The 20,010-nt window shown below is 40.4% G+C and overlaps 1 protein-coding gene across 1 annotated transcript in view; it reads right to left on the bottom strand.

Annotated features, from left to right (window-relative positions):
• AFG2A (AFG2 AAA ATPase homolog A) overlaps nt 1–20,010 on the bottom strand; it is a 198,781-nt gene that overhangs the window by 132,267 nt on the left and 46,504 nt on the right. Inside the window, exon 14 of the mRNA XM_070757684.1 lies at nt 7,574–7,700. Coding sequence (XP_070613785.1) covers nt 7,574–7,700 — 127 coding nt within the window. The remainder of the gene's footprint in view (nt 1–7,573; nt 7,701–20,010) is intronic.

Raw genomic sequence — 20,010 nt, 5'->3', positions numbered from 1 at the left:
TAAAAATACCTGATACAGTTAAAGACATACTGAACAAACAGATAACCATATTACAGTACTCTTATACCAGAAGACAACTCAGATTTAACACAAATAAAGAACTACAGGCCAATATCTTTACCGAATGCGGATTGTAAACTATATGTTTCAATAATAGCACAGAGATAGAGAAAATACTTGAATGAATTTCTACATCTAGACCAGAATGGATTTCTGCCAAAGAGACAGATTAAAAACAATATGAGAATCATTTAAATACACTGGAATATTATGAAATAGCCTGGAAAACAAATGGTGTTGATGTTTCTAGATGCACAGAAAGCATTTGATCATGTTAACTGGAAATTCATGTTACTACAACTAAAATATATGTGGAGAAATTTATTAATATGATTGAAGCAATATACAGTAAAGAATCAGCCAAGGTGATCAGTAAATGGAGACATGGTGGAGAATTTTGGTATTAAGAAAGGCTCTGGGCAGGGATGTCCATTGTCCTCGCTGTTATTTATATTGAGCATTCAGTAAGTTGAAGAAATAAAAGGAAATAAAAAAAGAAAAATATAACCTACCTTGTACTCAAAAGCCCAATTGGGTTTATATCAGGGAATATCTTATTTTGCAAAAAAAACAGGGGACTAGAAAACACCTTATAAAAATAGAAGACTATGGGGAATTTGCAGGACTGAAAATAAACAAGGATAAGACAAAGATTTTAGTTTAAAATCTTACAGGCACACAAAAAAGAGTGTTGATGGAAAGAATTAATATACAGATAGTTTAAAAAGTGAAGTATTTAGGAATACAACTAAACAGCAAAATGTGCAACAATTAAGGAGGATAATTATATGAAACTGATGAGGCAAATCAAACAAGACTTGGAGAAATGGAAAGATCTGCAACTGTCATTAACAGGAAGAATATTTACTATAAAAATGAATATATTACTAAAACTATTTTATCTATGCCAAATAATTCCAGTAAAACTGAAGAAAAATATATTGAAGAATTAAATGAAATAATATCAAGAGACATTTGGTTAGAGAAAAAAGCAAGAATAAGCTTGAAAAACAAGGACACCAAAAAAAAGAAGAGGGGGGGGGGCTTTGGGCTACTAGACTGAGAATTGTATTTTTAGGCCTCCGTACTCATACAGGTGAAAGAATGGATCAGCTTGAGACATACAAGATTATTAACCTTAGAAGGTCATGACCTTCAACTAGGTTGGCACACTTTCTTATGGTATGGGAAGAATAAGATACATAGTTATTTTCAAAGACACTACCTTAGAAACACATTTTTATTACAGTGTTCCCTCGATTTTCGCGGGTTCGAACTTCGCGAAAAGTCTATACCACGGTTTTTCAAAAATATTAATTAAAAAATACTTAGCGTTTTTTTCCCGTATACCACGGTTTTTCCCACCCGATGACATCATATGTCATCGCCAAACTTTCATCCGCCTTTAATAAATATTTTTTAAAATAAACTTTAATAAATAAACATGGTGAGTAATAATCTAAATGGTTGCTAAGGGAATGGGAAATGGTAATTTAGGGGTTTAAAGTGTTAAGGGATGGCTTGTGATACTGTTTATAGCCAAAAATAGTGTATTTACTTCCGCATCTCTACTTCGCAGAAATTCGACTTTCGCGGGCGGTCTCGGAACGCATCCCCCGCGAAAATCGAGGTAACACTGTAGTTTGGTTTAAAATAAAAGAACAACACTATTTGAAAATACCAATCTGGCTTTCCACTATGGTATATCCTAACGTTATTAACATGGAAAAAACTGTAACATATAAAGATATTTTGAATGAAAAAGGGAGGCAGGGTATCACAACACCCGTGAAGGGAAAAATATCACGATACGTTACGTGACAGGAACACAATGCAGCAAGTTTGAGAACCATGTTCTAAAGCCTTACAATCACCTTTGATTTTCACCACCCTGATAAGTTTACCATGATTCTGCATGTCTCCTGCAACGATTGATGCAAACAATTCATTAAATTTCTCTACCATCTGCTTTGTAGATTGTTATTTGATGATTGACAATATTTTTTTATTACATAAAGCTAATAAACTTGCTAAAAGTTAGGAAAGCCCACATTCTTAATCTCACTCCAACTAAAAAGCAAAAGTAGACTTTCATTTTGCCACTACGGTAGAAATGTTTTTTGTATATGCATATGCAGCTCATCCTTGATTGAACACGGTAATGGGCCTGGAATTTCCATTGCTAAGTGATGTGAAATGTCATGTGATCACATCAATAATGTCAATTCTGATTACCCCCTTTGCTGTAATTAAGCAAGGATCGTGGGTTATTAAGCAAATTCCAGGTAGCTTCCAAACAGATTTTTAGGCATTTAATGCATGGTATAGAGCAGTGTTTCCCAACCCTGGCAACTTGAAGACATTTGGACTTCAACTCCCAGAATTCCCCAGCCAGCGAATGCTGGCTGGGGAATTCTGGGAGTTGAAGTCCAGATGTCTTCAAGTTGCCAAGGTTGGGAAACACTGGTATAGAGTACAAAAGTGGCAAAACCAGAGCTGGCTGCTGCCAGGTGGGAGAACGTATGACTGGCCCACGGGCACAGAGTGAAAATGATAGGGCAGTGAAGTAGCTGTTACCCAGTGTCGGAAAATGTGAGCAACTTACCCGAGCAAATCAAATAAATAAATAATTTGCAAATTGCTATGGTAGCAGAATGTACATTTTCTGTTCCCTTCTTCTTCTTTTTTTAGGTACGTTTTAACCTTATCACCTCTAGATCTTTCTAGAGATCCTGAATCCCCTAGTGCTACACACTTGAACCAGAATTCAAGAAATTTTTTTGAAGTTATCTATATAAACTACAGTAGTCCCTCACCTATTGCTGGTGTTACGTTCCAGACCCGGCCGCGATAGGTGAAATCCGCGATGGGGAATTTTTCGACTGATAGTACTTATTTAAGTATTTATATTGTAATTGTTTGGTAAGTTTTCATTGTTTTAAGTGTTTATAAACCCTTCCCACACAGTATTTATTTTAGATACAGTATTTAAATACAGTATTTACAATTTTAGATATATTTTTTTTGAAAAACCTGCCGATCGAGTTCCGCAGGCTGTTTAAATCTGCCGATCGACTTCCTCAGAAAGCCGCGAACCAGCGAAGATCCGAGAATGATTTTTCTCATTAATATTTCTTGAAAACCCGCAATGAAGTGAAGCCGCAGTAGGTGAAGCGCGATATAGCGAGGGACTACTATACATCTTTAGAATGGGAAAGTGAGAATTTGACAAATTAAATTTAGAATCAAATGCATTTCACGCATCTAAAAGTTTCTAGAATAGAATAACAGAATCGGAAGGTACAGTATCTTGGAAGTCTTTTAGTCCAACCCTCTACTCAGGCAGAAAACCCTATACCACTTCAGACAAATGGTTGTCCAATTTCTTCTTAAAAACTTCCAATGTTGACGCATCCACAACTTCTGGAGGCAAGTTGTTCCACTTGACAGCTGTTCTAGCTGTCAAAAAATTTATCCTTGATTCTAAGTTGCTTCTCTCCTTGATTAGTTTCTACCTTTTGCTTCTTGTCCTGCCTTCAGGTGCTTTGGAGAACAGCTTGCCTCCTCCTTCTTTGTGGCAACTCCTGAGATATTGGAACACTGCTGTTCTGCCTGACTGGCTCGGCAATGCGTAATAGTCCAATGAAAAGAAATCAAACACACACGTGGTCTGCTAATCAGCAAACATGTATTAGATAGCCAAAAATGGCTTACTCAAAAAACAGTTCTTAATGTCCGAAAACAATGCAAGGTTTACTTCAGCCGCATACAAAAAACACAGGGAAAAACAAACAAAGACAACCTGGAATGAGCAAAGACGTTTCAGGAGTCCTTTTGAATCTTTGAAGCAAACAGCAAGTCCCAGAGTTTTCACCTCCCACTTGTCTGAAAAAGCTGGGTTGAAAACTCCAATGGCACAGAAACTTTGAAGCAAGAACCACAAAACAACACAGATAAACAGCCACAGTTTGCCTTGGCCCTTGTTCCCTTTTATCCCTTTAGCCCTCATTAAGGGAACCACACCCAGCCCAGGTGCTCCTATAATGATTTGTAATACTCCTTAAAGCGATCCCTTCTTTGCATAGCTCTTCAGCTACGTAGATCAACATATTGATCTGCAGACAAACTCAGGGAGGAAAGACTGTCTGAGAGACTGCAGGCCAAATCCCCTGGGCTGTCTGCTGAATCCTCCTGGTGGTCTGCCACATGTTCCTGGCTGGCTGCCACATCTTCCTGGCTGTCTGCCACATCTTCCTGGCTGTTAGCCAGGCTGTCACATTCACTTTGTGCCGCGTCTCTCCCATCTGTGGGAGCAACGGCTGGCCCAGGCCCAAACACAACACCTGCTATCATGTCACCCCTAAAAAATAATGTTTTTCTCAATCCAAGGTTCAGTCCCGGTGATAATGTCCTGATCCAGTGTATGGACTCTGGAGGCTGTGTGGGTCTGGATGGAGAACTTCAGACTGAAGCCCACTCTGACATACCTGAATGGTTATTTCTGTTATTCTTCGGAGAGGGGCGGCATACAAATCTAATAAATAATAATAATAATATTTGTCTTGTCCCCACTCCAATATCGGGATTTTACATTCTCGGCCTGGTTGGGAAAATACTATCCCATGCAAGACTGGTAGGCAATCATAAATAAATCCCCAAACATTAAATATGGTATAAAATATTAAGTGTCAGAGTGCATATATATGGCATACTTGTTTAAATGTACTTCTACTAAGGGAAAATATTGGGTTTTTTTAATGTACAGTAGTACCTCTAGATACGAGCTGCTCCACATGCGAGTATTCCAAGTTACGAGCTAAGACGCGAGCAAAATTTCTGTTCAACACCCGAGCTCAAATTCGGGATACGAGCCGAGCTTCCACTAGCTGGCGCAAGAATTCCTTGCTTCCAGTTATCTCGGCGCGAAAAGCAAAGTCTAAAGGCATTCGTTCGAGATGCGAATTGATCGACATATGAGCTCGGGTCTGGAACGAATTACACTCGTATGTCGAGGTACCACTGTATTTGGTCATTTTGATAATATTGGAGTTGTTGTAATGTGTTTTGCTCAACGCTTCTTTAGAGTTGTCTTGTTGACATGAAGCAAAAGCATTTAAAAAACAAATAATTTTGCTTAAGGCAATGATGGGAGGCTTATGCAACTTACAACTTCAAAAACTCTGGGGTGCCATCAAGGAATGTGGAAGTATCTTTTCATTTTCAGCCCTTATTCTTTAGATATAGTAGCATGTATGTTAGAAGTCAATTTTCACTCAGAGCTATACAATTGGTTAGCTACACAGAATTCCTATTGAGAAAAAAATCATGGAGCTATGTAGCTTTCTTTTTCTAGTCTGCCATTACAAATACAGACCATGGACCTTCTTAACGATGACAGGAAAACCAGGAAATTATAGTCTAATGACTCAAACCACCCTATATTTCGGTTTCTCAATGCAATACCTGCTTTCAGCCGGACATCAGGCCAAGGCAATATTTAAACAAAGAGTTCAGATGTTAATGCACAAACTGATATTGAGGCACTTTCTAAGTGCAGGTCACTGAAATGGTTAGCCAATAACAAAACAGCCTTTCAACTAGAAAAATATCTGACAATGGGTCTGACCCAATACCATAGAACAGCACTCACTAGAGCAAGATTTGAGCAGTTAGATTCTATGGTCAAATATGGACGATTCCACCAAGTACCATATTTTGAGAGAACATGCATTTGCGGTGCACCAGAAATAGAAGACATTGCATATGTGCTACTCAATTGTAAACTATACTCCTCAGTAAGACCTCAGTATTTATAGCCCCTACTTGACAAAATCATACACTGGGACTGTAATAAACAATTATCATATTTTCTTCAGAGTACAAATATATATGTAGTTTCTAGAACCGCTAAGTTTATAGTCAGGGCTGTTCAGATGAGAATACGTTTTATAGAACATATTGGGGCGGCATGCAAAGGAGATGAACTCACTTAAGAATATTTTATATCAGTATCTTAGATTTGTTTAATATAATCCTTTGCACGAGTTATATTCTCATGTTTTACTACTCAATTTTAGCATATTATACTGCATTTTAACTTATTATTTATTCAAATTCCCTCTATTTTTAGCCAATTTTATTGTATTTTAACCAGTTTTATGACGACCAATGTGGTCCTTTTCCTCGCTTTGATATGGTCGATTGACTAATCAAATAAAGTTGATATTGAATATTGAATTAGTCTAATGAATTTCTGATTTTGTCATAAGCAGGGTCAGTATGGCCTAATGGTTAAGGCATTGAGCTAGAAAGCAGGAGACTATGCATTCACCTTAGGTATGAAAGCCACTTGGGTGAGTTTGGGCTAAACACACACTCTCAGGTAACTCATCTCGTAGGATTATTGTGGGGAAAATTCAAAGTTTAAAGAAGGAATATAATTTCACTTGTAAGAAAATATTTTCATCAGTTGCAAGTTAGTTTCAGTTGGATCTCTTGCTTTTGAAATATAGTAAGTCTAGAAAACAGTTCAAAACTTCAGAAGAGCAGGATAGGGTGCAAGAAATTTAACCATGCAGCAGATCAATGATCAATTAAAACATCATCCAAGCCTTGGCTTCTGTTTTAAAATCATGAATTTTAATAAAAATTTAAATTCTCCACTGACTGTAATCTTAACAAAGTCAAATGAACATAACTCATTTGTTGTGGTTCAGCCTGAGCCAGATCAAAGACCAGCTGCGTCTCTGCTGGCTCCATGCCCGGGGGAGGCTGAGAGTGGAGAGGAGAGTTCTTTGCAGTCAGACAGGGGAGATAGCAGTCACGAAAGTGAAGGTGATGCAAGGCCTGGGAGCCCTGGGGAAGGGCTATCTCAAGCAAGTAGCTGTGATTCCCTGGAGTCCCTGGATGATGACGCACAAGGTATCATTAGTATGCGGCAGAGACGCATAGCTCAAAGGAGAAATCAACTGCATAGATATTATCAGCGTTGAATGAGGAACACCAGGGGGTTGGGTGTGGTCCTCATTAGCAGGGAAGGGTTTATAAGGCATGCAAACCCTTTCAGCAGCGTGGAGTGTTATCAAAGTGGAGTTGCTGTTATCTGCATTTTCTCTCTTATATGCCGCCCCGAGTTTGCGGAGGGGCGGCATATAAATCCAATAAATCTAATCTAATCTCTCAGCGTTTTTGTTCCTGGCTCGTGGCCCAGCAGTCTTGAGAACCGGTGGGAGGTTTGTGTCTGTTAGCTCAACAGCCTCGTCTGGCATTAACGATCCTGTGTTTCTGTATGAACAATTGCCTTCATGTATCTATTTGGAGTTCCAGTGTTTTCCTGATCTGTAAGGACATTTTCTGTTGGCTTCTTTTCTCTTTCTCATTATAAAACTGTGTTTGGATTCAACCGGTGTGTCTGGCTTATCTTTTTGGGTTGGTCATAGCCTCCGGAGTGACCCAAACAGAACATCATTATTTGGCACAAAAGTAATAAAAAAGAGCCACAACCATCACTTACCTTGTCTATCATATCTGGCCGGTTTGTAGCTGCCAAAACTGTCACATCCTTTAATTGCTCGATCCCATCCATTTCAGTCAACAACTGTGCCAAGACACGGTTTGTGACATTCGCAGAACTTGAAGAACTAATGAAAAAGAAACCCACACCAGTTTATATTCAAGTTTTAAGTTTCAAGTTTTATTGGATTTATATGCCGCCCCTTTCCGAAAACTCGGGGCGGCTAACAGCAATCATAAACAGTATACAATAATAATCCAATACTAAAAGCGAATTAAAAACCCCTTAATATACAAAACCAAACATACATACAAACATACCATGCATACAATTGTAACGGCCTAGGGGGAGAAGAAATCCTAATTCCCCCATGCCTGGCGGCAGAGATGGGTTTTAAGTAGCTTACGAAAGGCAAGGAGGGTGGGGGCAATTCTAATCTCTGGAGGGAGTTGGTTCCAGAGGGCCGGGGCTGCCACAGAGAAGGCCCTTCCCCTGGGTCCCGCCAAGCGTCATTGTTTAGTTGACGGGACCCGGAGAAGACCCACTCTGTGGGACCTAACTGGCTGCTGGGATTCGTGCGGCAGAAGGCGGTCCCTTAGGTAATCTGGTCCGGTGCCATGAAGGTTATAGGTTATAGGTTATAACCAACACTTTGAATTGTGACTGGAAACTGATCGGCAACCAATGCAGACCTCGGAGTGTTGGTGTGACATGGACATATTTAGGGAAGCCCATGATTGCTCTCGCAGCTGCATTCTGCACGATCTGAAGTTTCCGAACACTTTTCAAAGGTAGCCCCATGTGGAGAGCGTTACAGTAGTCGAGCCTCGAGGTGATGAGGGCATGAGTGACTGTGAGCAGTGACTCCCGGTCCAAATAGGGCCGCAACTGATGCACCAGGCGAACCTGGGCAAACGCCCCCCCCTTGCCACAGCTGAAAGATGTTTCTCTAATGTGAGCTGTGGATATTAAAGCATTTAATACTAGAAATCTGTAAATTCTATACAATCAATTTGTCTAATTGAGTCAAAGTTCAGACTGAAAGTTCTGAAAAACAAAGGTCACACACACACACACACATACACACCAGTATATACTTTAATGATGCTGGGATTCACTAACGAAAGAAAAAAAATAAAAAATTCTATCTTTCTAATCCACACCTGGGTTAAGACCACATCTGGAATACTGCAACCAAGTTTCGTCACCATACTACAAAAAAGAGATTGAGACTTTGGAAAAAGGTCAGATAAGAGCAACTAAGATGATCAAAGGCCTGGAGACTAAAACATATGAATGGCTGCAAGACTTGGGTTTGGCTACTCTAAAGAAAAGAAGAATTAGGGGTGACATGATAGCATCATTCCAGTATTTGAGGGGCTACCACAAAAAAGAGGGGGTAAAATTATCCTACAAAGCACCAGAGGGCAGAGTAAGGAACAATGGTTGGAAACTAATCAAAAACCTGGTTGGAAACTAATCAAAAACCTGGAATTAAGGAGAAACTTCCTAACAGGGAAGACAATTAACCAGTGAAATAGCTTGCATTCAGAAATTGTGAGTGTTCCATCACTAGAGGTTCTTAAGTAGAGACTAGACATCTGAAATAGTATAGGTTCCCCTGCTTGATTAGAAGAGAGCTCCAAGGTCCCTTCCAGGTCTGCTCTGTTCTATTCTATTGTAATCCAAAAGACAAAACAAGAGAAAGTTTTTGCAGGAAAAATCGTTCTATCATGGTTTTTCAAACTTGGGGTGCTACATCATAACCGAGGTGTCTTGTTCAGCCTTTAAGTTCAGCATTTTTTCAATGAAAACATAATAGATAACCCTCTAATTCCTTCGACTTCTGAAGTAGAAGGCTATCATTTGTTTTAAAAATGAAATTATTACCAAAATTGAGGACTAACTGTATGTATTCCAAAATATGCAAGGGCTGAAACTGGGTTGGAGTCATTTCAGTCCTCTAAAATCCCGTCAGTATGGCTGCAAATATTTCACAAACATCCCATATACTTTTCTATGTTCTTACCCAGACACTTCATATTTCTGACTAAAATATCTGCAAACACTGTATAATAGAATGGCTTGTTTAAAGCTTTATTTTTCAGACCTCCTTATTGCAAAATAGTGAATTATAGTACACCTCTAAGTTTCCTTTGCAAGTTCACATTCCACAGATAAAAAACTAAGTGGTTCAGCTGTGCAGGAATGCCTGTAGTCTTCCTTCACCTTCAGGTACAGTGATCCCCCGCTCGTTGCGAGGGTTCCGTTCCAGGACCCCCCGCAACGAGCGGGTTTTCGCGAAGTAGCGCTGCGGAAGTAAAAACACCATCTGCGCATGTGCAGATGGTGTTTTTACTTGCGCAGCGCTAGCGAGGAGCCGAAAATTGGGGGCGGCGCGGGTGTTTTAAAACGTCCCCGCCGACATGGGGGGCTCGCTAGCACCCCCCCAAACCCGGGTTCGGGGTTGTGCTAGCGAGCCCCCCATGTCGGCGGGGACGTTTTAAAACACCCGCGCGCCTTCCCAACTGAGCCCTCAAGCCAAGCGCAGAAGTTCGCCCTGGCGCAGGCAACACGCGCTGCCATCTTCCGGGCCAGCCAGGCTCAGCGGATCAAGCCCGGCTCCTCTCAGCCCAGCATCCCGGGCCAAGCGGCTGCCTTCCGTGACTGAGCCTGGCTCACCCGGAAGATCGTAGCGCGCATTGGCTGCAGCGGCGGCAACATTGCTGCCGGCTTGGCTTCCCTCGCCGCTGCAGCCAACGCGCGCTACGATCTTCCGGGCGAGCCAGGCTCAGTGACGGAAGGCAGCCGCTTGGCCCAGAAAGCGGCGAGAGCCAGCGCCAGCGAATGGCTTGTCCGCGCTGGCTCTCGCCGCTTTCCAGCTGAGTCCTGGAGCGAATTCGCTTCAGGACTCAGCTCGAAAGCGGCGAGAATGAACGGCGTGGGCGGGCGAAGGGCGGGCAGCAGCGAGGAGTTTGCGTGGGCGGTGGGGAAACTCCTTGCTGATGCCCGCTGCTCGCCCTCCCGCCAGCAAGAGGGGGAAGACCCAGGGAAGCCGCCCAGCAGCTGATCTGCCAGGCGCCATCTACGCATGCGTGCCCATAGAAAAAAAGGGCATACATGCGCAGATGGTGTTTTGACTTCCGGGTTGAAAAATCGTAAATTACCCTGTTCGCAATGGTCGGGGACGCAATAACCGGGGTATTACTGTATTGCTATAATAAAATGTCTTCAGTATTTTTCAGTTGACTAGGTGAAATAAATCTGCAAGGCACTGATACTTCATTCAAAATTTCAAACTTTTACTAATTTGTTTTATCAATTTATTTTAATAATAGACATAGGAATATTAATAAACGTTTCCCCCAAAATAAATTTCAACCTTTCTTTCAGGTGCAAGATTTCACAAAAAATATTTTGAGAAAGAAAAAATTGATACATTTACTAGGGAAGACTATGTACACTTGGGTCCTGGTTTCTGCTTTCCCTGGACTAAGTGCTCCATCATTGTGGTGTTCCACTTACCCCAAACATCCCTGACTGTTTAGGCACAACTAATTCTAGAATCCATGATTATATCACATAAAGTAACCCAGAGCAACTCCTAAAAACCTCATAAACCTCATAAGGTACTTGCCAACAATACTGAAATGTTTGGAGAACATTCTTTAATTATTGTGATTTTCTTTTTTCTTCCTTCCTGGTGACCTACTTGCTGGTGACCTCTTCCTTCCTGGTGACCTCTTATTTACATACAAGAAGTACATACATTTCCTATTCTAGAGCAGCAATTTACCGTATTTTTCGGTGTATAAGATGCACCTTTTAACCACAAAAAGTGCTTTAAAAATTGGGTGCGTCTTATACATCGAATGTTGCTCAGACTGCCTGGCAGCCCTTGGTGGGAGGCCGGCAACTCGGCCACGGGGATGGGCGAGGTGCCAGGCGTTCAGAGCAGAGGGCGGAGCAAAGTCACACCTTTCCTAGACCGGCGGGCATTGGCTGAGGAGCCCTGCTGGCAGGCAGAAAAGCGGCTCGGGCAAGCAGCTCTGCCCCACACCAGGTTAAGCACTCCAGCAAAGTGTGCTTTACAGGGCCTCCAACTCGCAGGGACAAGGCGGGCACGCCACCCAAGTTAGCTGGTCCCAGCACGCCCCAGGCCACCACCGCCGCCAACACAGCCTAGGGTCCTTAAGTCATTGAAAGATTTATAAAATAACTTGTATAAGTAATACAGTGTTCCCTCGCTTTTCGCAGGGGATGCGTTCCAAGACCGCCCGCGAAAGTCGAATTTACGCGAAGTAGAGATGTGGAAGTAAATACACTATTTTTGGCTATAAACAGTATCACTAGCCTTCCCTTAACACTTTAAACCCCTAAATTGCAATTTTCCATTCCCTTAGCAACCATTTAGATTATTACTCACCATGTTTATTAAAGTTTATTAAAAAAATATATTTATTAAAGGCAGACAAAAGTTTGGCGATGACATATGACGTCATCGGGTGGGAAAAAACATGGTATAAGGAAAAAATCAGCAAAGTATTTTTTAATTAATATTTTGGAAAAACCGTGGTATAAACCTTCCGCGAAGTTCAAACCCGCGAAAATTGAGGGAACACTGTATATTAAAAAAGCTGTTGTAATTTTAGGAAGAAATAAAAGTAGGCAATAGTTTAGCTCCTATTACCATTGCAGATTGATCTAGATTGGACTTGTGGTAATTAACTTTTATACTAATATTCATAAAGTCTACAGCTTTACAGTTTAAGTTTATGCAGCATTACACTTACAATGCAATTCTATCAAATTCTATCAATTCTATCTTAAACTCATTATTCCAAAGTAAGCTCAGTAGGGTATATGCCTCTGGTTTTCAAATGCCATACATGTTTAACACACTTATGTGTGAAACATGTATGGCATTTAAAATATTTAAAATAGAAAATTAAGCAATCAATTCCAAAGCTGAATGGTTTCCTTATTTTCCCAGTTGGCACTATTTACATGGATAACCTGATGCAAAAAAAAAAAAAAAAGCCTAGAAGAATTCAGGGAAGGATTCCCTCCGAAAGCTCTCTTGAACAACTGTTAAGTGGAGCTGAAAATTTTGAACAGGTGGATGTGGGAAATAGAGCAAAAAGACAGACACACAGTCATAGAATTTAGTATTCAGATACTTACATGTGTCAAAATTCTCAACTGGAGACAAATTTTAAAAGATTATAGAAAAATCCATGAAAATTTAAACTAAGTAAAATAAAATAAAAATGTTTTCTTGTTCATGGGTCACAATCCTAAAATACAGTGATACCTCGTCTTACAAACGCCTCGTCATATAAACTTTTCGAGATACAAACCCGGGGTTTAAGATTTTTTTGCCTCTTCTTACAAACTATTTTCACCTTACAAACCCACCGCCGCCACTGGGATGCCCTGCCTCCAGACTTCCGTTGCCAGCGAAGCATCCATTTTTGCACTGCTGGGATTCCCCTGAGGCTACCCTCCATGGGAAACCCCACCTCCAGATTTCCATGTTTTTGTGATGCTGCAGGAAAATCCCAGAAGGTGAATCCCAGCAGCGCAAAACGGGCGCTTCGCTGGCAACGGAAGTCCGGAGGTGGGGTTTCCCATGGAGGGGAGCCTCAGGGGAATCCCAGCAGCACAAAAACGGGCACTTCGGCTGGCAAAAGGGGTGAATTTTGGGCTTTTAATCGCTTTTCCATTGATTCCTATGGGAAACATTGTTTCATCTTACAAACTTTTCACCTTAAGACCCTCGTCCCGGAACCAATTAAGTTTGTAAGACGAGGTATCACTGTACTATTTTACATGCATGATTTTAATTATATTCTATCAAATGTTTCTTTAACTTGGCCTCAAGGAGCTCTCTTATAATCCTTGGCTTTGTAAGGCTACCACTTTCAAAATAAATTTCTTTATTTTCTCCAAGTGTCACGATTCCCTTTAGGCATGGAAGTCAACTGTCAGATTACACACCATATTTAGCATGACTCTTACAAGTAAACAAGCCTTTATGGCTTAACAGGATATCCTATAAAAATGCAGACAGACGGACATTTATAACAGGAGATTTCTCCACCAGCTGCTTCAGAACTGCGTCAGCAGCATGTGTGTTCAGATGTTTGAGCTCTGCATAAACTGTTAATCTTCAAGATAAGATAGAAGCACATTTTTTCCATTTTCCCATGATTTCCTAGCAAGATTTTCAAGTCAGTCAATGCTTATTAAACATGCCTGGATTTTTTACATGCAAAGATAAATCAGTATGCAGCCTATGAAATTTTGATGTCATCATCCAAGTCAAATAGAAATAGCAATAGAAATAAAGCCCTACATGGCATTGGGCCAGAATACATCTGGAACCGCCTTCTACTGCACGAATCCCAGCGGCCGATAAGGTCCCACAGAGTTGGCCTTCTCCGGGTCCCGTCGACCAAACAATGTCGTTTGGCGGGCCCCAGGGGAAGAGCCTTCTCTGTGGCGGCCCCAGCCCTCTGGAATCAACTCCCCCCAGAGATTAGAACGGCGCCCACTCTCCTTGCTTTCGCAAATTACTCAAGACCCACCTTTATCGCCAAGCATGGGGGAGTTAAGATATTCTTTCCCCCTAGGCCATTACAAGTTATGCATGTTATGTTTATGTGTATGTTTGGTTTTACTATAAGGGTTTTTAGTTGTTTTATTAATTGGATTGTTACATGCTGTTTTTTTATCATTGTTGTTAGCCGCCCCGAGTCTGCGGAGAGGGGCGGCATACAAATCCAATAAATAAATAAAAATAAATAAATAAATTGGGTAGACACTGATGCAAAATAATTTCCTATCAACTGATTACCTGATGATCCAGCATTTATTCAATATCCATATACACTTATAGAACTCTCCAAGGAAAACAGTAAAAATAACTTGGCAAACAGTAGTAATAATAATAAGTATAATAATAATAAAAAGGAGAAGACTGTTGCTCCATGTCAATGAAATTACATGAAATTCTTCTATCAGTGATATGTATCACATAATTTGCTACCTATTTATATATCTGGCTTTTCAAGTTTATATTTATTTGTAACAATAAATAAAGAAAAACTGAATTGAGAATAAGTTCTGAGTTTTTTCTTTTTTAAATCCTTAAAAAAGGAATTTTTTTTAAACAAAGTCACTGTTTTCAAACATATTTAAAACTCCTACTCAGCTAAATATTTTTTTTAAAAAAATTATGTTAATTTCTTTGGAAATGTAAACAAAATAGATAATGGCTGTATTTGATTTCTTATACAGGTTGAGCCTTTTGAAAACTAAATTATCTGCATTTTATGCAAACTTTAAAATAATTATTAAAAGCCTTTACCGGATAAGTAGTAATGTAAGCAGAGAACACTTCAGTTTTTCTGCTTTTTTGGTGACACTTTTGAGGCAAAAAATTCCTAAGATACTAAACTCCTGTGTTCATCAATCCTCCCACAATAGTGACCCTAATCGCACCAAGAGAAAAAAATTATTGCTCCTGACATTTGTGTCAAGGTTTTACAGGATGAAAATTATCAGCTAGTCTAGTGTTTCCCAACCTTGGCAACTTGAAGATATTTGGACTTCAACTCCCAGAATTCCACAGCCAGTGAATGCTGGCTGGGGAATTCTGGGAGTTGAAATCCAGATATCTTCAAATTGCCAAGGTTGGGAAACACTGAGCTAGTCAACACTAGCAAGATCAGGCTTTTCAATCCATCTACCATGTTTGTAATGAATTATACTATTTTATGTCTTTTTCCTCACATGTCCTATTGAAATATATCTTTGACCAACCTAGGTTTTTCCATGTATTTGTTTTTAAAACTGTGTTTCCATAACAGTGTCAAAATGTAGACATTTGTGAAGAAAATAGCTAAGAACATGTTACCAAGCCTTGGTTGTAGTATAATTAAAAAAAAAAATTCCCTAGGTAAGAACATAATTAGAACTCCCTCGGCCCCAAAGGTAACCTCTGAGACAACTTCCCTACCCCAACACTAGACCTCAGTTAACCAGTTAGAGTTTGAGAATGTAAATCGAGTATGGTGCTTGCACACACAAGTTTTGGGAAACAGTACAAAACAAGACAATTGGGCAATGATGCAGATGACCACTGGATCACAGTTTATATATTAAAGATGAAAAAAACTTTCAAGTGATTTATCTTGGTCTGATTTTTTTTTACATCTCAAAAGCCTGGCATTTTAACAAGTGAGTGTAGACTTTTTGTATCTACTATAAGCTGTAGTAGCTACAGCTAGTAGTAGATACAAAAAGTAGTAGTAGATACAGAAAAAAATATAATCCACATATCAAATAAGTAGACATTTCTGGCAATGTAAGTTACTTGCAATAACTATTATGAATCTTAGAAGCATCTCAATAAGAATACAAACTCATTCACAACCACACCAACAAATTCTCTATCTTTTCAGGATTCTACTTCATTTTAAGTGCTTTATCTACTTTGACTTGAAGTCACCTTGAATCTGGACACTTATGTAGACATGAATAACTTGAAGGTATGGAGAAATAAAGCTGAATAAAATCAGGATATTGATGACACTTGACGGTTAACTTCTTTCAATGGCAGTGTGTCATCCAATACTGCTTAGAGGTCATATTCTCCGATTCTCAAATTAATTTTTTTTTAAAAATTTACCTTTTGAAACAGCCGGGCGCTTCTCGGCGTTCTCCCGAACACCGAGCCCGAAAAGTTTGGCAAAAGTTTGGGTTTGGCTTTCAGGTTCGGGAGGCCGCCGAGAAGCGCCACCGCCCGGCTGTCACCTTGCCAGAAGAGCCGCGGAGCTGTCGGCCAGTCAGGAGGTTCAAATGGAGGTGGGGAATCCCAATAGGGAATTCCATGGGAGGAGTTTTGACGTCATGAAGACGTCCTTCCTGGAGTCCACATTTTGCCAGCCAGGAAGGACGTCTCCGTGACGTCAAAGCTCCGTCCATGGAATTCCCTCTTGGGATTCCCCACCTCCGTTTGAGCCTCCCAAACAGCCGACAGCTCCGCAGCTTTTCTGCAAAGGTGACAGCCGGGCGGCAGCACTTCTCGGCGGTCTCCCAAACCCGAACGCTGAACCCGAACTTTTGCCGAACTTCCGGGCTCGGTGTTCATGGTAACAAGTTCATAAGGCAAAAAAAAATTCGGGTTCGGTGTTCGGGACAACGGCGAGAAGCCCCCAGCTGTTTCAAAAGGTGACAGCTGGGCGCCGGCACTTCGCAGCAGCCTCCCGAACCTGAACTTTTGCCGAACGTCTGGGTTCGGCGTTTGCGGCAGCGAGTTCATAAGGCGAAAAAAATTCGTAAGAAGAGGCACAAAAATCCCAAACCCCGGGTTCGTATCTTGAAAAGTTCGTAAGACTAGGGGTTCATATCACGAGGTACTACTGTATTTTATTTTATATACACTGAGAGCATATGCACCAAAGACAAATTCCTTGTGTGTCCAATCACTCTTGGCTAATAAAGTATTCTATTCTATTCTATTCTAAACTACATCTGAAATAGATTGGTTAGGTTACATAATTTTATGCAAAAACCTAGTTCTTGGAGACGTATTCTCCAGCAAGGTGAAAGGATTCATTTATAGTGGCAGGGAAAGCACTTTTGGAATATCTGAAAGACCAAGTAATGGATATGGACAAAATCTACCTATCTACCATATGTGGATGCTAAAAGAGGAAAACAACTGGATGGCAATCAAAATCAGTCATAGTTTTATTTTTTTCATTGTGCTACATTATCGTATCAAAAAAAAGCATAAAGATGTTGCTTTTGGGCTAAAATGGAAAAGGGAATCTGTTAGAATATTCATGACTGGGAGAGCCATGTTAAAAAGTTTAGCCAATGAATAGGCACAACAACTAAGTCAGTCGATGGGAGCTTGAATACTTCTGAGTCTGTGCAGAGAATCAAAATTAAAACTTGAGAAGGCTGGGTGTGGCTCAGTCTCCACTCTGTGCTCCGTCCTCTCTGAATTCTGAACTAGAAGCTGCTTGTATTTTACTTTTAACTGTTGCTACATGAAAGAGGAACTCTGCTAATGGTACAGTGGTACCTCATCATACGAACTTAATTGGTTCCAGGAGGAGGTTCGTAAGGTGAAAAGTTCGTAAGATGAAACAATGTTTCCCATAGGAATCAATGTAAAAGCAAATAATGCGTGCAAATCCTTCAGGAAAATCCCAAACTTTAGAAGGGAGGCGAACAGAGGGCAGGGAGGAGAAGCTAAAGGGGGCGGGTGGAAGAAGCAAGGCTAGGCTAAAGGGTGAGTGGGAAGGAAGAAAGGCAAGGGGGGCGCCCCTCCCTTTTCTTTCTTCAAAAGACACCGTTTCAGTTCCTTTGCAAGCACATTGTTCTCTGCAAAAAAATTTCCTCCCCCAAGTTGCCCCTCCCTCCTCCCTTTTCTTTCTTCAAAAGACACCCTTTCAGTTCCTTTGCAAGCAGGGTGTTCTCTGCAAAATGTTTCCTACTCCAAGCAGCCCCTCCCTTTTCTTTCTTCAAAAAAGGGGGAGGAGAAACCCCTTCATCCCAGCAGCAGCTGCTTGGGTTCGTAAGGTGAAAATAGTTCAGAAGAAGAGGCAAAAAAATCTTAAACACCGGGTTCGTATCTTGAAAAGTTCGTTAGAAGAGGCGTTCGTAAGATGAGGTACCACTGTATTGTAAATTTATCTGTTATTATGTTTATTAAGATGTTTATGAATCCAGATGAATCAGTCATCTGTGTGTGCTTCTGGTATTGATTCTGCATCAAACTTTAATAGCATCCTAATATAATTTCAGGTTTCCAATAATGTACAGCAAGGGGCTGGATTTTTCCGAATGGAATTTAACAGAAGAGTTCTCTCCAAGCTTCTGCTCAAAACTGCTTATAAAAATCACAAAAGAACAAACATGTCTAATGCTGAAACTCCGCACAACTCTACATATATAAACAGCATCCTATTTCCAAAGCTCATATATATCCCAACTTTAGCAAACAGACTGTCTGAACAGCATTTATACAGAGCCAGGCTCATTCATCACCTCCGAGTTTAATTACAAAGTCATTTCCTCTTGGCAGCCTTTAATGGTCAGTGGAATTAAGTTTTACATGGCCAGGATAACAAGGAATTAGAAGTACCCATAATTCTCTTCAGCTGTATAATTTGTTAAGATCTGAAGCTTTGAAAAGGAAAGGATTTTTTTAGAAACAAACATTCCTTCTCGCATATAGTTGCATCTGGAACATTTATGTGGATATAATCTCAAGAGAGAGTTTAATTCTGCAATTAAATTTGAAAAACACTGCTAAAGAAAGGAAACCTAATATTAGAAGTAGCCACAAAGAAATGGAAAGGCATCCATTTCTTCAGTAGTACAGATTGTACCAGTTGTACACTTGAACTGTGGATTGGCCAGTCACATACAATGTATGCCAGATATACCCGTATGTCTTAGGGATTTATTAAATATTTTTACAAATATTCTGCCAAATTGATTTTCTGGTAGTCAGCAGGAATAACCACAATTGGAACAACCACTTGTACAGTTCAGACCAAAACCTCTCATTTTCTTTTCTCCAAACATTTTTATTAAAATGTACAAATCTTCCATAATTCTGTTCTGCTGTAATTTGTGGTACTTTTCTTAAATCAAAAGATTTCAAAATTAGAAATGGGCAATCTTAGGGAGCAGGTCTTAGAGGAATAGCATGTAGGAATATCAGTCTTGCTATTAATTTCTCATGTTATCTCCGGGACCGCCTTCTGCTGCACGAATCCCAGCGACCAGTTAGGTCCCACAGAGTGGGCCTTCTCCGGGTCCCATCAAATAAACAATGCCGTTTGGCGGGACCCAGGGAAAGAGCCTTCTCTGTGGCGGCCCCGGCCCTCTGGAACCAACTCCCCCCAGAGATTAGAATAGCCCCCACCCTCCTTGCCTTTCGTAAGCTCCTTAAAACCCACCTCTGCCGTCAGGCATGGGGGAACTGAGATATTCTTTCCCCCTTGGCTTCTACAATTTATGCATGGTATGTTTGTATGTATGATTGGTTTTTATAACAACGGTTTTTAGCTGTTTTTAGTATTGGATTGTCACATGTCGTTTTTACCACTGTTGTTAGCCGCCCCGAGTTCACAGAGAGGGGCGGCATACAAATCCAATCCAATCAATCAATCAATCAATCAATAAAATAAATAAATAAATAAATAAATAAATGTTTCTTAACAGGTTTTGCTATGAAATTATTTAACGTGAATTGGGGGGGTTGTTAATATTCTTTTTCATCTTGCAAGCCATTATGAAGAATTACTATATGAATCAATTGTCATAGCATAAAGGTAGTCCTTGACTTACAAGAGTCTTTTAAATGGCAGTTCAAAGTTATAACAGTTCTGAAAAAAGTGAGTTGGGAC

This window comes from Erythrolamprus reginae, chromosome 7 (genome assembly GCF_031021105.1).
Source record: "Erythrolamprus reginae isolate rEryReg1 chromosome 7, rEryReg1.hap1, whole genome shotgun sequence".
NCBI lineage: Eukaryota > Metazoa > Chordata > Lepidosauria > Squamata > Dipsadidae > Erythrolamprus > Erythrolamprus reginae.
Note: the sequence above shows the minus strand (reverse complement) of the source record. Positions and strands in the feature narration are given on the sequence as shown.